Source organism: Bos taurus, chromosome 27 (genome assembly GCF_002263795.3).
Source record: "Bos taurus isolate L1 Dominette 01449 registration number 42190680 breed Hereford chromosome 27, ARS-UCD2.0, whole genome shotgun sequence".
Classification (NCBI taxonomy): domain Eukaryota; kingdom Metazoa; phylum Chordata; class Mammalia; order Artiodactyla; family Bovidae; genus Bos; species Bos taurus.
The window spans coordinates 19,868,954-19,892,998 of NC_037354.1; the positions used below are offsets into that span (position 1 = coordinate 19,868,954).

General features: G+C 43.0%; 1 protein-coding gene and 1 long non-coding RNA gene across 3 annotated transcripts in view; one reads left to right on the top strand and one right to left on the bottom strand.

The window, feature by feature from the left end:
• Positions 1 to 24,045, top strand: part of MTMR7 (myotubularin related protein 7) — a 100,657-nt gene that overhangs the window by 21,015 nt on the left and 55,597 nt on the right. For both annotated transcript variants that reach the window (XM_059882215.1, NM_001075641.1), the window contains exons 2-3: positions 18,841 to 18,963; positions 21,143 to 21,305. In XM_059882215.1, the coding sequence (XP_059738198.1) occupies positions 18,841 to 18,963; positions 21,143 to 21,305 (286 nt within the window). The remainder of the gene's footprint in view (positions 1 to 18,840; positions 18,964 to 21,142; positions 21,306 to 24,045) is intronic.
• Positions 11,408 to 21,175, bottom strand: LOC132344052 (uncharacterized). Its single transcript, XR_009493136.1, has 3 exons — positions 20,763 to 21,175; positions 19,884 to 19,955; positions 11,408 to 13,562 (listed from the first exon to the last, which is right to left on the bottom strand). It is a non-coding gene; the product is annotated as an uncharacterized lncRNA (long non-coding RNA).

The window sequence follows — 24,045 nt, forward strand, 5'->3', positions numbered from 1 at the left end:
AAGACGTGAACACATAACCGCCTACGTTTGTCCATTGGACATTCACTTATTTATTCGTGAATTTCAACATCTGTCACTTCAGCTCACAGTATTGACCGATTTGCTTTAGTTATCACCTCTGTCACATCTCCACAGGCAAACAGTGTCTGAAGTGCTTGTTTTCACAGAACACATGTACGTATATTTTCTCATCCTTATTTAAAGGTTACTTTTATTGGTTTTTCCGTTGTGAATGGGACACACTGTGAAGTATGCATGCAAGTAAACTTCTTGACCGAACAGCCAGGATTTCGTGACTCTGTCCCGTGTGATGGCTCTGTTTTATATTCTATTGCACTCAGAGGGAGGCCAAGAAGCGCATTTTGTACCATACTTCTTAGGCCAGGAACAGTCAAGACTATTTTTTTCTAGCGGCCTTTCCCCTAGTGGACAGCGAGCTGAAGCCTTTGGGAGTTCAAGTTACTTCCCAGGACACAAGTCCAACCCTTCCTCCCACAGCCATTTAAAATAGGTTAAAAATAACCCCCACTTAACGTTTTGTGGCAGGCTATGACAGCTTTACAAAAATTGTATGTTTACTTTTCTCCTCTTTTTCATGTATTAAAACACTGCTTATCACAGATTCCCGGAGAAAGAAATTTATTGCCAAGCTCTGAAAGAAAGTCTTGTTCCTCAGGGCATGTAGCAAAGCACAGATGATTTTGAACATTGGAGGCATCGTTGACTTCCACGTGGGAGTGAGCTGTTCAGCCTGTGGGAGTAGTGGTGGTTTATCAAAGGGATTCTACCTTCTTGAGCTGAGCGAGTCAGTTCAAGGACCCTATTCATGACTTTATTCTTCACTTGGACCTTCAACAGCTATTCTTTGAGTGCTCTCTGTAGGTCAGGTGCTGTTTTAGGCCTTGGGGATCCATCTGGTGGTGAATAAGACAAGCTCCCTAGTTTTATGGTACTTACACTGTAGGAAAGACTTAGGCAAACAAACAAAAAAAATATTGCAATATATATATAAAATCACCGTAAGCCAAGACCTTGGAAAATCTTCCACTTTTAGATTTATTTGCCAAATCCTGTTGCCTTTCTTCTCTTGTAAACCTTCCAGTTGCTTCTCACCCACCTCAGCAGGCAAACCAATGTCCTAGGATCCTCCTGGAGCACCTAACAGACAACTGGGTATTTGTGTACATTGTAAATTGATCACAATAAGTCTAGCTAACATCTGTCTTATTTTTTAACACGAGCTAGTGCTCCCTGGTTGTCTAGTGGTTAGGGTTCAGTGCTCTCGTATTTATGCTAGTATTTTATTAAGATAAAGTATTTTGCAAGATAATAGAAATATGGCTTCCAATAAAAATATTATACCTGGGCTTAGTACCAAGTTCACAGATTTTAGTTTTGCAAGGAAAATCAGGCTTTAAAAAGTGAAACAACATTATAACCAAAACTTTAATCCCAAGGATTCTCACAAAAAAATACAAATAACTGCATGAAAACTAGTCTGCCAGAAACTGGCAGGACATGGTGTGTTGAATAGTCTCAACTTTTCAAATAAAGAATTTCACGAAGAGCTATGTAATTACATACGTGCTTATGCTCACTTGTGTCTGTCAGTTTGCGACCCCATGGATAACCTGCCATCTGTCCATGGAATTTTCCAGCAAGAATACCTGTGAGGAAACGAGTGAGTTGCCAGTTTCCACTCCAGGAGATCTTCCGGACCCAGGGATCGAACCTGTGTCTTCTGCATTGCAGGCTGATTCTTTACCACTGAGCCACCTGGGAAGCCTGTAACTACATATAGCAATTGCATAAAGAGCTTATGACGTAAAGCAAAGTGCCCTAAAGTTTCTTGAAACCTGTCAGATTCTATACCACCTGGGTAACGTCTTTCCAGTGTGAAGACTAGTTGGATTAAAAAAAAATTTAATCAAGTTGTAGAGCGCAGCTTTGATTTTTACCTGCTGACTTGTGTTCACAGCAGCTTTTAAAAACTGCTTGTTTAACCACAGCTGCATCCTGTACCCCAGCTATGGGGAGGAAAGTCAAAAGTCTTAGTTCCATGGCATTTAGTTTTAGTCTTCGCTTTTGCAGAGAGAGCTCTTTTTTTGTTTATTTTTTCGTTTGTCCTTATTCCTTATGTCTTGTACTTGCAACATCTTCCACCATTGAGAATTCCTTACCTCCTTGACTGAAGATTCAAATTCAGTAATAGAGCATTCTTGGTTAATCATACCTGATTCTACCTCTAAGCCCTCACATACTGTTCATACTGTTCATGGAGTTCTCAAGGCAAGAATACTGAAGTGGTTTGCCATTCCCTTCTCCAGCGGACCACATTCTGTCAGACCTCGCCACCATGACCCGCCTGTCTTGGGTGGCCCCACACGGCATGGCTTAGTTTCATTGAGTTAGACAAGGCTGTGGTCCTAGTGTGATTAGATTGACTAGTTTTCTGTGATTATGGTTTCAGTGTGTCTGCCCTCTGATGCCCTCTTGCAACACCTACCGTCTTACTTGGTTTTCTCTTACCTTGGATGTGGGGTATCTCTTCACGGCTGCTCCAGCAAAGCACAGCCACTGCTCCTTACCTTGGACGAGGCGTATGTCCTCATGGCTGCCCCTCCTAACCTTGAACATGGAATAGCTCCTCTCTGCCCTCCTGCGCCAGCGCAGCCGCCACTCCTTGGACGTGGGGTTGCTCCTCTCAGCCGCCACCCCTGACCTTGGGCATGGGGTAGCTCCTCTCAGCCACCCCCCCTGACCTCAGACGTGGGGTAGCTCCTCTCGGCCCTCCTGCGCCCGCACAGCTGCCACTCCTTGGACGTGGGATTGCTCCTCTCGGCCACTGCTGAGAAAAGGCAAAATGATAGGATACTAAAACAGGAACTCCCCAGGTCGGTAGGTGCCCAATATGCTACTGGAGATCAGTGGAGAAATATATCCAGAAAGAATGAAGGGATGGAGCCAAAGCAAAAACAATACCCAGTTGTGGATGTGACTGGTGATAGAAGCAAGGTCCGATTATGTGAAAGCAATATTGCATAGGAACCTGGAATGTTAGGTCCATGAATCAAGGCAAATTGGAAGTGGTCAAACAGGAGATGGCAAGAGTGAATGTCGACATTCTAGGAATCAGCGAACTAAAGTGGACTGGAATTGGTGAATTTAACTCAGATGACCATTATATCTACTACTGCGGGTAGGAATCCCTTAGAGGAAATGCAATAGCCATCATAGTCAACAAAAGAGTCCAAAATGCAGTACTTGGATGCAATCTCAAAAATGACAGAATGATCTCTGTTCGTTTCCAAGGCAAACCATTCAATAGCACAGTAATCCAAGCCTGTGCCCCAATCAGTAATGCTGAAGAAGCTGAAGTTGAATGGTTCTATGAAGACTTATAAGACCTTTTAGAACTAACACCCAAAAGATGTCCTTTTCATTATAGGGGACTGGAATGCAAAAGTAGGAAGTCAAGAAACACCTGGGGTAACAGGCAAATTTGTCCTTGGAATACGGAATGAAGCAGGGCAAAGGCTAATAGAGTTTTGCCAAGAGAACGCACTGGTCATAGCAAACACCCTCTTCCAACAACACAAGAGAAGACTCTACACATGGACATCACCAGATGGTCAACAACAAAATCAGATTGATTATATTCTTTCCAGCCAAAGATGGAGAAGCTCTATACAGTCAGCAAAAATAAGACCAGGAGCTGACTGTGGCTCAGATCCTGAACTCCTTATTGCCAAATTCAGACTTAAATTGAAGAAAGTATGGAAAACCACTAGACCATTCAGGTATGACCTAAATCAAATCTCTTATGATTATACAGTGAAAGTGAGAAATAGATTTAAGGGACTAGATCAGATAGATAGAGTGCCTGATGAACTATGGACGGAGGTTTGTGACATTGTACAGGAGGCAGGGATCAAGACCATCCCCATGGAAAAGAAATGCAAAAAAGCAAAATGGCTGTCTGGGGCAACCTTACAAATAGCTGTTAAAAGAAGAGAAGTGAAAAGCAAAGAAGAAAAGGAAAGATATAAGCATCTGAATGCAGAGTTCCAAAGAATAGCAAGAAGAGATAAGAAAGCCTTCCTCAGTGATCAATGCAAAGAAATAGAGGAAAACAACAGAATGGGAAAGACTAGAGATCTCTTCAAGAAATTAGAGATACCAAGGGAACATTTCATGCAAAGATGGGCTCGATAAAGGACAGAAATGGTATGAACCTAACAGAAGCAGAAGATATTAAGAAGAGATGGCAAGAATACACAGGAGAACTATACAAAAAAGATATTCACGGCCCAGATAATCACAATTGTGTGATCACTGACCTAGAGCCAGACATCCTGGAATGTGAAGTCAAGTGGGCCTTAGAAAGCATCACTATGAACAAAGCTAGTGGAGGTGATGGAATTCCAGTTGAGCTATTTCAAATACCGAAAGATGATGCTGTGAAAGTGCTGCACTCCATATGCCAGCAAATTTGGAAAACTCAGCAGTGGCCACAGGACTGGAAAAGGTCAGTTTTCATTCCAATCCCAAAGAAAGGCAATGCCAAAGAATGCTCAAACTACCGCACAATTGCACTCATCTCACATGCTAGTAAAGTAATGCTCAAAATTCTCCAAGCCAGGCTTCAGCAATATGTGAACCATGAACTTCCAGATGTTCAAGCTGGTTTTAGAAAAGGCAGAAGAACCAGAGATCAAATTGCCAACATCTGCTGGATCATGGAAAAAGCAAGAGAGTTCCAGAAAAGCATCTATTTCTGCTTTATTGACTATGCCAAAGCCTTTGACTGTGTGGATCACAAGAAACTGTGGAAAATTCTGAGAGATGGGAATACCAGACCACCTGACTGGCCTCTTGAGAAACCTGTATGCAGGTCAGGAAGCAACAGTTATAACTGGACATGGAACAACAGACTGGTTCCAAATAGGAAAAGGAGTACGTGAAGGCTGTATATTGTCACCCTGCTTGTCTTGTTTAACTTCTATGCAGAGTATGTCATGAGAAACACTGGACTGAAAGAAGCACAAGCTGGAATCAAGATTTCTGGGAGAAATATCGATAACCTCAGATATGCGGATGACACCACCCTTATGGCAGAAAGTGAAGAAGAACTAAAGAGCCTTTTGATGAAAGTGAAAGAGGAGAGTGAAAAAGTTGGCATAAAGCTCAGCATTAACAAAACTAAGATCATGGCATCTGGTCCCATCACTTCATGGGAAATAAATGGGGAAACTGTGTCAGACTTTATTTTTTTGGGCTCCAAAATCACTGCAGATGGTGATTGCAGCCATGAAATTAAAAGATGCTTACTCCTTGGAAGGAAAGTTATGACCAACCTAGATAGCAGATTCAAAAGCAGAGACATTACTTTGCCAACAAAGGTCCGTCTAGTTAAGGCTATGTTTTTTCTAGTGATCATGTATGGATGTGAGAGTTGGACTGTGAAGAAAGCTGAGCGCTGAAGAATTGATGCTTTTGAACTGTGGTGTTGGAGAAGACTCTTGAGAGTCCCTTGGACTGCAAGGAGATCCAACCAGTCCATTCTAAAGGAGATGAGTCCTGGGTGTTCATTGGAAGGACTGATGCTGAAGCTGAAACTCCAATACTTTGGCCACCTCATGCGAAGAGTTGACTCATTGTAAACGACTCTGATGCTGAGAGGGATTGGGGGCAGGAGGAGAAGGGGATGACAGAGGATGAGATGGCTGGATGGCATCACCGACTTGATGGACATGAGTTTGAGTAAACTCCGGGACCTGGTGAATGACAGGGAGGCCTGGCGTGCTGCGATTCATGGGGTCACAAAGAGTCGGACATGACTGAGCGACTGAACTGAACTGAAGCCCTCACATACTTTGTCTTTACCATAGGGCTGTTATTTTTCAGTCACTAGACAGAAACTTCAGCATGTGCGTGTGCTAAGCATTAGGGCACAAAGGGAAAAAAAAAATACTACCTGTCCTTAAGTGACCTCGTGTTGAAGGCTGCTGTGTTGCTCTGATATTACCGAGATGGTGCATCGTTTCAGGAAGCCAGGGAACCAGGGACCGTATGTTTGTTTTTTCCACATTTCTAGTGCGGGTGTGGGTCTGCATGGTTCATGGTGTTGCAGGGAAGGTTGGAAATAAAAGAACCTCCTTGAGAACACACATTCCTGGAAACAGAGTTGGTCAGTGAGAATAGCATGTAATAAGGCAGTGTAGAATAAATGGGACATAAATATTTAATAGTAAAGACCAGCAGTGTCCCAGCAGTTTGAAGGAAAGTGGGTGATGGCCAAGGAGAGGCAGGATTCAGGAGGCGGGGCACGGGTAGCAGGCTGGAGGGGACAGACCGTGCTGGGTGCATGGTGTCCTCAAGCTCTTGGGGACCTCAGAGCTCCCTGTCACAGGGATGTCATGTAGCCTTGGAAGAGGTCTTCGCATCTTTGTGTCTGCACGACATCCTGCTGTATGCTCATTTCCCAGAACGCGAATGAGGGGCTCCCAAGGGCTGACCCGTAAGACGAGAAGGGGGAAAATATGGTGCCGATTATGGAGTCTGTCCCTGGGGGCCCGGAGCCAAGGGGTGAAGCATGGGAATGTGTAAATGAGCTGGAACCTGGCCTTGCCCGGCCAACCAAGGGCTCTCCGCCTTGGTCCTCTGGCGCCGAATCCTGCCAGGAGATGGTGGGAGGGGCCGGGGTGTATACGACTTGGTTCACTCTGTGCCCGGCTGTCTCTCTGCTCTTTGGACCAGCAGTAAGTTACATTTGGCACAACTTGCCCTTGGAAAAATGTTTTCCCATAGTTCCCAAAGAATTATATAAGTAGATGGTTTAGACCTTTGCTTTTGTCAAAAACACATCAGAAGCATTTTGGAAATCTTTTTTAGAGGAAAATCATGAAAAGAAGCCTTTGCTTTCTATTGCTTCCTGACTAGGTCTTATTCTCCCAAATACTATCTTAGTTTTCAAAATCACTACTGTGTTAAGGCCAACTATCTTCAATAGGTTACTCCATAGGCTTATTCTTTGAGTCACAGAGGGCCCAGCATCTGTTCTTCATTTATTTTGCTCTTAACTCTTCTTTCTTCCTCTTTTATTTCTTATTAGGCTTGTTGAAAATGGTATTTTTGGTTGAGGTTATTTTAAGGTGGTGTTGAAATAAATCCCAAGTCTGTCCTCTTGTTCAACAGTGCATGTTCTTTTAAGCCTACACATCCAGGGTCATCCTACCAAAATAAATTATATGGGCCCTGTGCAGATCTCTCAAGTGCCTGGCTTTATTTATGAGTTTGGCTGCTGGCATAGCATTTATAGTTTCTCTTGAGCGCAAAATGGGCTCGCTTTTCTTTTCTCTGTCTTTTCCAAGAATTGCTAGCAGTCTCATTTCTTAAGTAGCTACGGGTCTGTGTCACTAACTATTTTAGTTTTATTATCTCCCCTCAGGGAATTTTTAAAATTTAGTCGCATGTCCATCAAATCAACTGTTGCAACAATTGTATAGGTAGATGGAACTCAACATCCTGCCCATTTATAGGCATTCAGGGCTATCTGAAATCACCGAGATATTTCCTTTACCTTGACCTAAGCTGGATGAAAACATACTTTTCTTTTTTAATTAAAATTTTAAACATTTAAAAAAAAAATGTAGGCTGTGCCCCATGGTGTGCAGGATCCTGACTAGGGATTGAACCTAGGCCATGGCAGTGAAAACACCACGTTCTAACCTCTAGACCATCAGAGGAGTTCCCCAAACATCCTTTTCTATATAGGAAAGTTGACTGGCTTTTTTTCTTCTTTTAATAGTAAATTTTGCACAACTTATGTCTTTTTGGAGTATAGTCTTATTTATTAGAATTATTTGATGATTTGTAGGTGGCTTGAAAAATCTGTAGAAGTATGTGTGTCAAATATCCTATTTCTTGTGTGAATAAAGGTCTTACATTTTTCCAGCAATTTGAGGAAATCTGTGGATTCTCCATTTTGAAAGTTGACACACCAAACATCCTTCTAACATGCATATGATTCGGGATCTTTATTTTCAGTGTCCTTTTTTTTTTTGCAGCTAGCATAACAGAATATTCTGGATAAACGTATTCATTCTTTTACCTCTTACTTTTGAAAATGAGATCAAGATTACTGGGATGAACTTCTCTACCCATATCTACCTGTGGGTGTGTCTAAAGTCCTTGGATTATGAGTCTGTTTGAAATTGGGTTTTAGTCTTTCCAAATCTGAACCCTCCTGCTTCAGTTAACCTGCCTGAAACTGGCTCTGTCCAGGGAGATGTTGGTGCTTGAGGAGGTAAGATTGAAGAGGTGGGCTCCACAGGTTAGGAGATGCTGGTGGAGGTAGCAGCACGGGGGGTTTTGTTCCCATGCGTGGATTCTGGTAGCTCAGGATCTCTTTGGAGAATAGTTGGTGACATCTGTTATACGATACTGAAAGTGGTTTGGGGCATTAAAACAGGAGCCTGCTGAAAAGATAAGGTGGGGCCAGTCTGTGGAAGGCCCTGATCAGTAGCACTGGGAACTGGGGAAACTTTAAATAGGGAGTGATGCACAGAGGCGTGAGGAAAGATGACAGGCTGGGAGAGAGCGTGTGGCAGCCGCGCTCCAGGCTCTGGCTGTTTCCCGTGCATTCTCCCAGGCTCACCGAGGGCCCGGCCAGCTCTGTGGACCATCCCCATGTTCTTCTGTGGCTGAAGTCCAGCCACTCACCTGTCATTCCTGTGACCACTCTGGCTGGCTTAAGGAGAAGCCTGGAGACTTGGGCTGTGGGGGAAGTGTGCAGTGAGGTTGGGCTTCTGAGCCTAGAGCCAGCAGAGAGGGAGGGGGACCTGCTGAGAGATGTGGGGTGGGGGGCGCTGGGGGCTCTGAAGCCCTGGCCAGCCTGATGAGTATAGATAAGTGCTTCCTTAAAAATCCCTTTTGACTGAAGCCATATGAAGTTGAGATCTCTGTCTCTTGCTCTGTAGAAAGTCCTGGCGGACAGAGGTGGAGTCAGATAATCTGTGGGCAGTGTTGCTAATTAGGAGCCTCTGGATAACTCGGTCTGGGTCCCTGGCACAGACTAGATACTCAACAAATTAATAACATGAATTATTAAATTAATGAAATTAACAGGGCTTCAACTGATGGGTGGCAGCCCATTTCAGGGATTTTTAACAAAGGCCTTACTTTGTATTTTATCTTGACTGTATTGATGTTTTAGCAAATAATTTGGCTTCATAGCAGGATACATATTTGAGAGACTTAATTTTTCAGACAGCCTGAAAATAAGATTATTTTCATGCATTCTGAATATGTGTCTCCCACTAGCATCTCTCTCAGTGTTATGTCAAGGATATTTTATAAGTTTTATGAAGGGCAGAATGTCTAAGTATTTCTTCTGGTTACATGCCATGTATTTTCTTGGATTGGGCTTTGTGATTTTTGCCTTTCCCTCAGTTCTTCTCCAATATCTGACCTCTGAATAAAATGGTCCTGGGAAAAGACTTTCATTGGTTTTATAGTTTTAAACAGATTAAATCTGCCTTTTGGGAGAAGGTTTGGTGTTTCTGATTTTTCTACCAAACGGCTGGATTAGAAAACTCCTGAAGCTTAGTGACTACCCCCTTTTATGTGTTCAAGCAACTTTATATAACTTAGGAGAAATGTGTATCTCTTAATTTTTTCAATTAAAAATTTTTTTGCAAGCAAGTTTATTATGCAACACTTAACCATGTAATTTTCCCAGTTTTATTGAGATATAATTGACACAGAACATTGTATTAGTTTAGGGTGTGTAGTATAATGATTTGATAGATAGATGGATAGGCTTCCCAGGTGGCTCAGTGGTAAAGAATCTGCCTGCCAATGCAGGAGATGCAAGAGATGTGAATTTGACCCCTGGGTTGCAAAGATCCTTTGCAGAAGGAAATAACAACCCACTCCAGTGTTCTTGCCTGGAAAATTCCATGGACAGAGGAGCCTGGCTGGCTACAGTCCATGGGGTTCCAAAGAGTCTGACATGACTGAGCACACACACACACACATATATATTACAAAACGATTACGATAGTGTTTGTTAACATTCATCATCTCAAAAGAGTTAACAATTTATTTCTTGTGATGAGAACTTTTAAAATCTGCTCTCTTAGCAACTTTCAAATATACAATACAGTATTGAAAGTACTTCTTTTTAAATGAGAGAAATCAAATGCTTTTTCCCCCCTATTATAAGAGATTATAACAATTCCAAATAGCAGACTTGTGTATTTCTTTTTCTTTGTCTATGTCAAAATTTTTTGCAGCTACCACTGAGTAGCCCATCTTTCATGCAACCTCTGTTATCACTGCTGTTAAAAGGGAGAATGGAGTCACAGACACGAGGTGAGCATTCGGTGGGAGCGAGAATGAAATGTCTGAAGTCTCTGTTATGGATTTGTTTGTCAGTAGTTACTGTTCATTCCTAACTATAGGGATGGATGCTTCGTCTCTTTCTCTCCCATGCATGCAGTTCCTCACCGGTGGAATCATTCATTGTCCAGGAGCTCTGGGATAAGGCTTTAAACCATCCTACTTAGCACTACAAGGACACCTACCATAAATGAAACCTTTCTAAAAGAATTAACACGTGGTTGGTGAGCAGAAGTGCAACTTGATTTCTGACGCGGTTCTCCTGCTTTTGCAGGAGGTCATGGCACCTTCTGACATGAAACACACCAATGCACCTGTCGCGACTCTGGCTGGCTGGTCCTGGGACCCCCTGGGAGCCAGGCTCCCCAGTCTGCCTCGGGACCACGTGGGATGCGTCCCTCCAGGCCAGTGAAATGGACAGACAGGGGGTTAACATGGCCATTGTAATGTGAAGCTCTACACTGAATGATCAGTGCTTTAGATTTGGCCAGAACTTTTTACTTGTTCACTGTATCAACTCTCTCATTGCAATTTTAGGGCAAATGGAGGCTGGGCCATTGAGCCATTAATTTACAATGTTAGGCCTGGACTGAAGCAGTAAAGTGTGGGAGAGACCTAGGGAAACGGATGTGGGAGTCAGACACTTCTTGTCTGAAATCTGTCTCTCCCGCTTTCTAGCTGCGAGGCCTTGGGCAGTGGATTTACAGGCTACAGTAGTATCATTTGTTCAATGGGATCGCCACTTCTCCCTTTCAGCCAGGGCTAGAAACACTGTGCGAACAACGCTTAGTACATACCTGACACTCGGCCGCTGTTCACGAAATGGTTGTCAGTGCTGTTCTTGTTCTCCTTTCTTCTTCTGCCCCTGCTGCTCAGGGGAGAGGTCGAGAGGGAGCTTCCTCAATTGTGCTTCTTTCTTGACCTTCAGCATTTCTGGAAACTTAGTCCTGGATCGTCCGGTTGTGAGTCTCGGCAGTTTGTGAATGAGGGGTGGTACCTGCTTGAAGCCAGAATAGCCTCTGCACCCAAGACTATGAACACCCAGGGCGGGCTCTATCCTTGGGGGCTTCTGTCCCAGCCATGGGACCCTTGCCACCCTCTCCTAATTCTGCTGTAAAAGACCATAAGTGGGATGGGGCACTGCAGTGGCTACAGGGCACTTTATTTTAAATTTTTAAAAAATCTTATTTGGAGGATAATTGCTTTATGATGTTGTGTCGGTTTCTGCTGTACAACAGCATGGATTAGCTATATGGATACATGTATCCCCTCCCTCTGGAGCCTTCCTCCCACACTGCCCCCCCCACTCCTCTAGGTCATCAGAGCACCGAGCTGAGACCCCTGTGTGATATAGCAGCTTCTGACTAGCTGTCTGACACATGGCAGGGTATCTGCATTAGTGCTGCCCTCTCAATTTGTCCCACCCTCTCCTTCCGCCGCGGGGCACTTTAAACAGCACATTTTTATGTCACATATCCCCACATTTTGTGGCTCATATGTCATGTTGTGCTCCAAAAGAAGAGCATTTTAGAAAAAAATGGATTCCGTGTGCCCATCTAGGTTCTCATCATTGCAAAGGTCTTGAGTTTGGTTTCTGCACAAGCACTGAGCCATGTCCTGGCCAGTAGAGTGGGAAGTTGACGGATGGGTTTTAAGAAGCCAGGTTGGTCTCTGTGCTGTGTAGCTCAAGTATCACCATGAAATATTGTTTAAAAAAAAAATTGGATGGCTAGATAGATTGCAAAATATCATGTTTCAAAAATCAGGTTGGCATTCTAATGTAAACATACTTTTTACGTAATTGTTTCATTTTTATCTGAAAGAATCTTATGAGCACTAAGATGATATATCATACTTAAAAAACAAAAAAAAGATTTATTTGTTCAAGAAAGGCAACCAGGAGACTTTCTTTTAAACACTATAGTAAGAGACTTCATGAATTCAAACAACACTTAATTATCAAAGGTAGAAGTCACCCGGGAAGCCTTACCAAGTACTCGGGGGTCTCAGGCAGCTGTGTCCAGACTCCAGAGACTTTAGGAGGAAAGAGGAAAAGATATCAGGTTGGATGGGAGCCTGGAGACTGCGAAGAGCCGGGTGTGGCCAGTGGCCCCACCCCTGGACTAGTGGGGAGGATGCTCATCTCTCTCCTCTGGGCCCCAGACTCTCGGCTTCAGTGCAGCCCCTGGTCCAGTTTCAGAGACTGTTGTAGCATCTCTCATGGCTGAGGCTGGTGCTTCCCTTCCTGGGGAAATCTCAAGAGTTTTGTTGGCCAACCACAGTCCTGAGAGGCTGAATTTCTTGAGATGTAATATTGAGTCATCATCGTGTGAATCCAACCATCTCATCCTCTGTCGTCCCCTTCTCCTCGGGCCCTCAATCTTTCCCAGCATCAGGGTCTCTTCCAATGAGTCGGTTCTTGGTTGGATGGCATCACCGACTCCATGGACATGAGTTTGAGCAAACTCCGGGAGACGGTGAAGGACAGGGAAGCCTGGCGTGCTGCATGTGGGGTCACAAAGAGTCAGACACGACTGAGCGACTGAACAACCACAACCTCATGTGTGTTTTCACAGCTGCTGTTTTGTGTTCTTTCTAGCATCTCTCTGCAGCACCTCAGACAGAGAGAGCAGTCTGAGTGGGGAAAGGCATTAAACAGCCGTAGGTCCTTTGCAGGAGTCAGAACCCAGAGGGAGTCGCTCAGCCGCCTGAGCCCAGCGGATCCCTTTCAGAACCAAAACCAGAGCCCAGGCCACCACGACTTCCAAATACTTCACTTTCCACGTTGCCAGAGTTAGAAAATGTCATGATACCAAATTTAGCACGACAAAGTATTTCTCTAGTTGCTTTTCTTAGATTAGAACATAAACTTGTCTTCGGTTTTGGCCGCTGCAGACACGTTGGTCTCTCCCTGGTCGGCAGCGTCTGGATCTCTTCCCTCCAGTGACTGGCAGAGGCCCTCAGCCTGCTTTATACGGTATTGAGCACTGGGGCTTTGGCCCAAGCCAGACCTGTGGCCGGTGCCTTTCGTTTTCCTTGGTCTCAACAAAAGGTAACCCTGCTCTGCCCTTCAGACTCCCTGGCCTCCAGGGCAGCTTTTCTTTCCCAGATAGAGATGATTCTAGAACTTCAGAACGTTCAGTAGTCGAGTATTCGACCTGCAGGTTAGAAAATAAGGACTTCTGTTTAGATTGAAATTAGAAGGTGGTGTGATGGAGCATGGTTGAGGAGAGGCTCTGCCTGCCCATGATCAATGGGGAAGGATCAGCGGTGCCATGGTGGGACTGGGTGTGCTCACTGAGGCTTTTCAGCCTTCGCCTAGAAAAGCTGATGAAACCATTCCCCACCCCCCACCCCCACCTAAATCCAGCAGAGCAGGGATGGGAATGAAAAGGCTGTTAAACTGGGGCATGGCCTTCTCCACTGAGGCTGTAAGATTCTTCAGCACAAAGACTCCATCCTGTTCAGTCTCTGTTCTTCTTTCCAGAGCCTAACATCCCACACAAAGGCATTCTGATGAGTGGAATCGGATGTTTGCTGTTCTTTCTTTTGGTCGAGAGAATCCTAAACATCTGCCTATGCCAACATTTGGGTTCCCATATCCCATATTCAGGCTTTCTTTGGGTTTATCTCAAAGAGAATGAGGTGGTTGGATGACATCACTGACTCAGTGGACATGCGTTTGTGCAAGCTCCAGGAGAAGTGAAGGACAGAGAAGCCCAGCGTACTGCAGTCCATGGAGTCACAAAGAGTCAGACATGACTTAGAGACTGAACAACCACCACCACAAAGGAGAATGTTCTGATGGTGGTTTGTGAATATAGCTTTGCGGTATAATTTTGTCTTAAGGTGTTCTATTTTCAAATGCCAATTTCAAGCAGAAAGTTACTTAAAATAATTGTTAGCCGATTATCCTAAACATATTAATATTGAGTGGTCAGGCTCCCCTCTCTGGCTACTGCCCACACTTCCACAAAGAGTTGAGTCTCCATTTTCTCAACTCTGCTCTGGTGCGTTCACTCCTGCAGCCATTGAGTGATGGCTTCTGATCCCAGGGCTCCCACCACTCCTCCTGCATCTTCTGCGTCGCTGAATCCAGTGGGCAGTTTCCAGTTCTGGCTTTACTTGATCTGGCGGCAGCATTCCACACACACACTCTCTCTCATACAAACCGCTCCCTCCGCACACCCTCCCCCAGTAGCGTGCCCTCTGATTTTCCTCCTCACTGGCCGTTCCTCCCCGGTTTGCTTCTCCAGTTCCTCCTCTTCCATCACACGTTTCACTCTTGCAGGCCCTCACATCTCTCCTCACTCTACATGCTCTCCTGAGGCAACCTTTCAGTCCTGTGGTTTCAAATATCATTTCAAATATCATTTGTACGCCGGTGACCGAAAACTAAACTGCATTTCAGCAAGTCTAAGGCACATGTGATGTGAGATGCACCGAGATTTTATGTAAAGAAAAAAAAAAACGCTGCCAATGAAATGCCACAGTGTCTTCTTACCATATCAATCTTAAGATGCATTCTGCTTTCAGAAATGTCAGAATGTGAAAAATGTACAACCAAAAGTTAATGATATAATGGGATATATCACGTGGATATACTGATATAACGTGATATTACATAATGATATAATATCTTTGGTGTAGATGAACTGCCGTTTGCAGAGCACAGATCCCTAGTGTGTCTTGAGCATGGTGTTCCCAGGCACATGCAAATGAATTGCGATAACTTTGTCTTAAGGAAAACTGGTAGTTTCTTAAAGGTCATCATTTCTCCAAGTATGAAAGAGGCCTTTTCACTATACAGTTTATTTATATGCATAGATGAGGTAGACTTGAGTTAGCCGAGCAGTGAGGCAGAGTTATGGAGCCACTGGGTCTTCATGACGGCATCAGCACAATTGAGGTGTATTTCACTTGGTCTAGAATTGACCAACTCTAGCATCACAGTCAAGAGTGTCCTGGCTGTCTTAGTGTAAACCATGCAGTGATCCCTGAGCAGTGCTGTCCGTCTTCACAGAATTTCTCAGGCAACGGAATTTTAATTTTTATTACTCATTTCTTCTTATTACATCATTGGGAAATCATGCTGATGGTGTTTCCCTCATCTTTTTTTTTTTTAATTTCCTCCCTCTACTTCAGAATTACTTTTGACAGCTGTGAGACCTGTGAGAACGATGGCTATATCTTGAAATGTAATTTTCCTGCAGCAGCATCCAAAATTAACAAAAAGACATGGAAAAATCTCATTAAGTGTTCTAATCTACCACCATCTGTGAACCTTGTTCTGGTCCACTGAGAGTTTTCTAAAAATAATTTAAGTGGTATATCTTTACTTCTATAGGGAAAATAATTCATACTAAATGCTTTGACTTTTAAAATATTATCTTATGGTCAGTATGGTTACCCCAATAAAGTTTTGTTTTGTGGGTTCTAAGTGCAGAGAAAATTATTTATGCTCCTTTTTTTAATATTGTTAATTGGTATAACACCCTCTGATTTGTTTGTTTTAGTCGCTCAGTCCGGTCTGACTCTTTTGAGACCCCATGGACTGTAGCCCACTAGGCTCCTCTGTCCATGAGATTTCCCAGGCAAGAATACTGGAGTGGGTTGCCATTTCCTTCTCCAGGGATCTTCCCAATCCAGGAATCAAACCCATGTCTCCTGCGTTGGCAGGCGGGTTCTTTACCTCAAAGCCACCGGGAAGCTCAGATCACCCCTGGGCCTCTGCTTCATTTAGCTAGGCACATCTCAGTGTGCAACCGAGTTTTTTCCCCATAGAAATGTCCTACTATATCTCCTTCTCTTCTCCTCCCACTGTCTCTTCCATGATGTCTTTCTCATAGGCAGTTCAAAGTAGAATATTTAAGGACAAAAGTTTAAATACCATAATCCAACCACATGGGAATTGAAAAATATTCTCTTTAAAAAACTCTTGGGTCAGAGAAGAAATACTGTAGTTATAAACTACCTAGAAAATAAGAAGAATGATAATATTACAAACAAAACTCATAAGATGCTTGCCAAAGATTTGCTTGAAGGAAAATGATTGGACTTGAAGCTTGTTATTAACCAAAAAGAATGAAAATTAATGAGCTATCAAACCTGAGGGTTTAAAAATGAACAAAGGAAAACCACATGATATACTCAAAAAAAAGCATGTTAAAACATTAACAAACACAAGCATAAATGAATGATTGGAAAAGAGAAAAATCAACTTCATAAATCCAAGACCTGTTACTTGGAAGAAAAACCTCTGCATATTGAATTATTAAAATGTAAGAACCTAGTTTACAATATTAGGAATGAGAGAAAGGTTGAGGAGAGAGGGATTTGCCCACAGACAAGAATGAAAAGATTATAAGAAATTGAAAGTTAGCAGTAAGAAGATAATTTGAAAAAAATGGATGTCAAAATGAAATTTAGTAAAAAAAAAATAAAAAAGTAGAAAACATTGAATGGATCTATAACTGAACAAAAAATTGGAAGAATTATTAAAGAATTGTTTCTGTATAAAGAAGTGCCTGTATTTGTTTTAAATACTAAATAATTTGTGTGTTGAAAGCTTCCTGATTAATGTAATCATAACTGATTTCACTTGATAAAAGTGCCACAAACAGGCTAATGTAGACCAATATTTCTTAAAAGCACAGATGCAGAAAAACCAAAAAGGAAACCAAAAATAAAACAATTATAGAAGATAAAATATAAGGGATATTAAAACATTAATACATGGACTCCAAGTTGGCCATATACCAAGAATCCAAGACATAAGGGTTAAGAAAATCCAGGACTATTATTGATAGCATCAGACTAAACAGAGCAAATATTCCAAGGCACTGATGTTCATTTCTAATTTTCAAAAATCAGCACTCATTAAACCAGGAATAGGTCACTTCCATGATGTGCTATTTTTTTAAAAAAATCAACATCAAATTCAATGGTGAAATATAGGAAGTGTTTTCATTAAAAACAGGTGTGCACATGAACAGACATTAGCATCATTAACCACTAGGGAAATGCAAGTGAAAAATCACAAAATACCATCTTGTACCTACTCGGATGGCTGTGATCAAAAAAAGATTATAGCAAGTGTTGGCAAAGACATGAAGAAGTCAGAACCCTCATGGAGTGGTGGTGGGAGTGTAAAATGGTACAGCCACTTTGGATTTGGAAAATAGTCTGGGAATTCTGCAAAAGGTTAAACAGAGTTACCATATGACCTGGCACAATTCCACTCCTAGGTATATATACACCCAAGAGAAATGAAAACTTGTCCTCATAAAAACTTGTATGAGAAAAAAAACTTGTATAAGAATGTTCATAGCAGCATTATTAATAATAACCAAAAAGTAGAAACAACCCTAATGTCCATCAGCTGACAGATAAATAAAATGTGGTATATACATGTAATGGAACGTGTTTGGGGCAGTAAAAATAAATGAAGTACTGACATATTCTACAAATGGATGAACTTTGATTCAGGCATGGATTGAAAACATGATGCTAAATGAAATGAACCAGTCACAGAGTACCACATACTGATTTGAGAGATGAGGATTGAGTCAGTGTCTGTTGTAGATGGTTAATTCTTGGCAGTAGTAAGTAGCATTGCTAAGCCCCGCCTATCACTGGAATGTTCTACGGGTGTTTGAGGTGGCTGCCTTATTGGGGTTGTCGTTGTGTGGGTTTTCATTTGCCCTGTAAACAATCTCTTGTCATTTCTTTTACGTTTCATATTGGAATGATCCTGCTGCATGTATTCTTGAAATTGCTCTATATTTCAGAGGTGTATGCTTGGTAAAAATTGTTTGCAGAAGTCTTATCTGACAGTTTGAATTGTAGTTCAGGGGTGAGAATTCTATTTAGTAGAAAGATTTTATTATAAATATCAGAATCTTCATTTGGTAAATTTTCTTGGGGAGCACACAGAACATTCTTGTGATACTTTTTGCTCCTGTATGTATGTTTGTATTCCTGCTAGTTTATATGGGAGCAGACAACCTTGGGGCCACTTCCGCAACTGAGAAATGCATAGGAAAATACACTTTTCTTTTTGATGGAATGCAATTCATATATAGTTAACATGTCAACAAAGAACTTTGATGTGTTTACTTCCTGCCTTAAATTAGAATTATATAATTAAAGTAAAAACATTGACCTCTTTAAAACTCAGGATATTCTTAAAAAATAGGGTGTGTGAATCTTATGTGGTATGTTTAAGGTTGCATTTAAGGAATTGGTGAATTTGTATCTTTTGATATACAGACCTTTGTGAGATGTAATTAGCTTAAGGGGGTAAGTTTTTGTCTTTAGTTTTTGGAAGGATCTTGTTCAAAATCATATTTGGATTAAGCACGAGATTACCTGCTGACTCTTGTTTGTGACTAGCTCTTTTGCTTTACGATAACCCTGTCAAACTGATTTCCCTAGGTTGAAAACGTCCGCTTGGTGGATCGAATTTCTTCTAAAAAAGCAGCCCTCGGGACTTTGTATTTGACCGCCACTCACGTCATATTTGTGGAAACGGCGCCTGATACAAGGAAAGAAACATGGGTATGCAGTCCTTATTTTTGGCTTTTTGTGTTTTCCATTGTTTGAAGTAACAAGTTTTGACTCTGTTTTGTCTGTTCTCTAGATGAGGAGGGTGGGACTTGGGGGGGTTGGGTGTTCAGAGCACTCTTTTTGGAATGTGAGCACTGCTTTTTTTTGTAAAGGGTCATGTCCACTTGGTCTATTTACTCACTTTAAATACTGATGACTTGGACATCATCAAAGAGAGACAGAGAAATAGCCAGAGGTGTAAGTGCTTCGTGTCACAGCTGACAAGTAGAGATTCAATAATGTTACTGTACCAGGTACAGTGTTTACACAGTGATTTGCAATCCGCTTCGTTCGTAGCATCCTGTGGTGCAGGCCATTTAGTCATTATGTTGTCTACAATTTTCTCATAATTTAAAAAAGAAAAAGTCTAGGGAAGAGTCCTATTATCAGGTATTTCTGCTACATAATAATGAGACCATTAGAAGGTCCTTATTTTAAGAGAGCTGCCCAACCATGGCATTAGGACCAGAACCAGAATCTGTGGATTGTAGATTCTGCTTTTTCTGTAGACTTGATCTTTGCAGCAGAAGGTGGCCCTCCCTACTTAGTGGAGAGGAATTTAAAGAATGAAGCATTGCCACTGAGGACTGAGCAGAGACCCTCCTGAAAGTCAGAGCACTTCAGCATGGTTTCCTTTCAAATAAATCTCTTCTGCAGCCTGCCTGACCACCAACAGCTTAGAAAACAACCATCTCAAGTTGCTGTTGAACTCAAGCATTCCATGTGGAATTAAGGAGCATGGTGGCACCTCCCAGCGGAACTGTCTCTAACTTTTGTTGATTGCAAGGTTTATTTTACTAACTTCTCATGACCTTATTTAATTTTAGCTACCCAGTGCATTTCAAGCTTTGACGACCCAAATGTTCCCTTACCTGGAGCTGTGCAGAATTCTAGGCTGAAGGGTTTGCTTCATATAATGAGCTTGACTATCAGAAAGCTTGGCACTGAAAAATAAAATGATGAATTCAGACAGCTGGTTCTTACCCCCAAACATACCAGTTCTTGTCAACTGAGTGCAAGCCAGCTGAAGGTCAAGGGTGTTTCTTGTCTCTATGTGTGGCTCAGAGACTGTTACCAAATCGCAAGGCTTTGTGCCCAATGCACAGTGAGGCCCATCAATACTTAAAACACTAGCTTTTGGAACAGAGAAAGGTTTATTACAGGTTTATACAAGGAGACAGGTGGCTCATCCCCTAAGAACCCCAAAGTTACTGAAAGCTTTCAGCAAGCCCCTTTAAAAGCAAAAGGTGAGGGTTGGGTGTAGTTAGTTGTTGCAGACTTCTTGGGATCAAATCCTTTGCTCTTGAGGTCAGGTCATGGTCAGGTAACCATGTTCCTATAAATCTCTACCAAATGAATGTTATTCTCCGTCCTGACAAGAAAGGGCAAGGTCCCAGGGCACAACTCTCACCCTCCAAGGTCTCATTCCTGGCTAAGAGAAGGCCAGAGCTCAGCTGGCAGCTCCATCAGGGCCAGGTTCCCACACCCTGCCCAGTTGTCATCCCTAAGGGAGCCAGGCACCTAATCCAGCTGCCCCTTGGTCTCCTCCAGCTGCCCAAATGGGGGGAGACCAGGTCTCACAGACTGTGACCCAGACAGATGGCCACTGGTAGTGGGTCACAGAGACGGGGATGGGGGAGAGGTTCGCCACTCCTCAAGGCCTGGGCCATGGCTAGTGGAGTGCTTTAGTCAGAGCTCTGGAGCCCCGCAGGACATCATCCTCAATCTGTTCCCCGGGCCCCCTGCCTCACCCATTGGCTCAAGGCTGGGTGAGCTGGAGGGCCTCCAGGAAAAGGCCTGACTCTGCCTCTTAACCTCACTCTCCTCCTGACGACCACCTCACTACCAACCCTTGAGCTGAATCACTTCCCCAGTGGTCCCTCATTGTCAGTTACCAGTGGGCAGTGCCCTCTGCAGCACTGACCAATAGCTGAGCAGGACGACTTATTGACAACCGACCAATGGCTGAGCCAGACCTGTTGCCTAGTAACATGGTGCAGGCATAATAAGGCCCAGCAATGGCTGCCTGCTAAGAGCTGTGCTCACCCTGCTCTGTGACAAGACCTGTTGCTTTATGTCCTATGTATCTGTTATCTGTGCTTAGTTTACCCACATTAACTTTTGGTGGTAGATTCTCCACAGTCAGATCGCCACCATCGAGAAACAGGCAACGACGGCTACCGGGTGCCCTCTACTGATTCGCTGCAAGAACTTTCAGCTCTTACAGCTCATCATCCCGCAGGAAAGGGACTGCCATGATGTGTACATCTCTCTCATCCGCCTCGCGAGGCCAGGTAGGGTAGAGCGGCCTGGCATTCAGCGTGGACTCATGCTTAAGAAAGTCACAGATCATGTTGAAGAAATGTGGATAATGCTTCTTAATTATAATGCTTTAGAGATTATATATTAGCCCAGCCTTCAGATGGGGGCTTCCCTGGTGACTCAGATCGTAAAGAATCTGCCTGCCAATGCAGGAGGTGTGAATTCGATCCCTGGTCAGGAAGATGTGGAGAAGGAAATGGCAACCCACTCTAGTATTCTTGCTTGGGAAATCCCATGGACAGAGGAGCCTGGCAGGCAACAGTCCATGGGGTCGCAAAAGAGTTGGACACGACTGAGCAACTAAGCAACAACAAGCCTTCAGATGAGGCCAAGAAATCTGACTGATTTAGTTTCTGTCTCTTGGGGCCTCTGTCTGAGTTAATTACTGTATGAGCCTCTTTCATTATTCATAGTATTTATCTTGGAGGGAGGTTATAGTTGTGCTTTACTTTGGGGATGAAATCATCCCAAAGTGTGGTAATCAAGCCACCTTGATTAAAGCCTCTGACAAAACCCACAAATTGTTTTGTGTTGAAAGCATATCAAATGGTCTAGTGCAGTTTTACCTATGTGGGGGCTTTTAAGTTTTGCTTTCTGTTGCTATTAGATCCTAATATGTATTTTCCAAGGTTGGCATCAGTGACTGTTAAAAGTATGTATATGTTGATTCTCCTGCAGAAAACCTTCTTAGGTTTTGTAGGAAGAATGGCTGATTTGAAAAATGTATGCTTTTAGTTACGGTCTGGTTGTGTGTCCCTCATCTTAGGGTCTTCAGACTTACAGCTTATTCTATAAACCTATGACATTCACAGCTTACTAAGCTATACATTTAAGAAACTCTACACAAGTGTTTCTTGTGGTGTGGCTTGTGTGGACTGTGGGGTTCCTTTGCTAAGTGTCTTGGAAGTGGACAGTGAAAAGAGATCATTTGTATAAACAGTGACATCCGCAGTAGTGTTCACCCAGAAGTCACTAATAAGGGAAATAGGACAGGTTCTTACAGTTTTGTTGTTGTTGTTCAGTCACAAAGAGTTTTGTCCGACTCTGCAACCCCATAAGCTTCAGCTTGCCGTGCTACCCTGTCCTTCACTATCTCCTGGAGTTTGCTCACATTCATGTCCATTGAGTCAGTAATGCCATGCAGCCATCTCACCCTCTGTCACCCTCTTCTCCTCTTGCCCTCAGTCTTTCCCAGCATCAGGGCCTTTTCCAATGAATCAGTTCTTTGCATCAAGTGGTCCAAGTATTGGAGCTTCAGCATCAGTCCTTCCAGTGAATATTCAGTTACTTTACTGAATAGATACTTTACTAAATGCTTTTTGGTTCAGGGCAAAATGTTTGATTGTAAACTCTTCAAAGCATTTGGTTGGGTCCTCAGATTCTTAGGATACGAATGGACCACATCGTCTGTTGAGAGCCAGGAGCTGAAGTTTTGAGATGGGAGGGTTGCCAGGGAGTTGTCAGAATCGGATCACTTTGACTTGACTTCGCTTCCCTTTCAAGTCAGCCCACTGAGGATTTTTTATCTCTGTGTGTTGAAAAGAACTGCAGAGTTAGCCAGAAAAGCAGTTGAACTTTTTGGAGGGCACACTATAATTGGAACAGAAGTTCTGGGAAGATGTACGTTAGGCTGCGTGTGGCAGGGAATGCGAGGGGGATTGTGCGCCAGCAGTTTCTGTGTCACTGATTAATGAATGTCCTGGATAATACATGTGCTCTGGCCGGATTAACGGGATTTAGGAATAGCCCAGAGAACTGGGAAAGGCCTGAGTGGAAGAGTCCATCACGGGGGCGATGAGAGCCCTGGCCCCAGATACCAGCGAGCTCCCAGATTTACATTGGGAGGGTCCCCAGGGAGGAAACCCGCTGTGTTTCCCCTGCTTTTAAAAATATACACTTTTTCTTAAAGATGTAGTTTTGGAAGGTCGGTGTTAGCCAGAGACCAAAGAAGGAGACTATAGTAATTAATTGAATTAAAGCCATTAGCTTGGAAGATTTTTTTAAAAAGCCACCAGCATTGTGAAACATTGGGATTAGAATTGCCAGTTTATGTAAAACATGGTACTTTAATGAGTGTGGAAAGAGGAACTAGAACCCAGGCAGCTTCACAGTTTAATGCTAAAGGCAAGGCTAAAATTAGGACATATTACAGCCCAATCTTGGAAGTAGGGTTTTGAATCTGGGTGGAGGTGGAGAAAGGTGGAAGGGTTTCCCCTGGAGGTGGGGTGGCTTCTCAGGACATCCCAGGACCTTTCACCTTCGCTCTCCATGAGGTATGTCAGAAGAGGGCTCTGGGTGTGTGTGTGTGGGGATGGATGTGAGTGAGTGTGTGGATGTGTGTGTTTGGTGGGGAAATGACTTTGAGTTCCAGCAGCACAGTATCGATCTCTGGGGTTATTGTGGTTAGTCATCAATACAAAGCTCGTATTTTTAGCTCTCCTTGTGGATACAGCTAACTCCAAGGTCCTATAGAGGAGACCTTTTCTTTTTTAAACAAAAGAAGAAACGTTTGGGAGTCTGTTTAAGTCAAGGCCTATGAAGAGGTAGTTTTAAAGCCCTTGAGAGTCTCTCTTCACTGAATTGCAATTTCTGAGATAAGAATAAATCAAATGACTAAAAAATTTGTCGAGATTTTATTGATTTGTCTTTTATGTGAATTCAGGTTGGTAAGGATTTGGTCATGGACTATAAAAGATCTCAGCAAAATATACT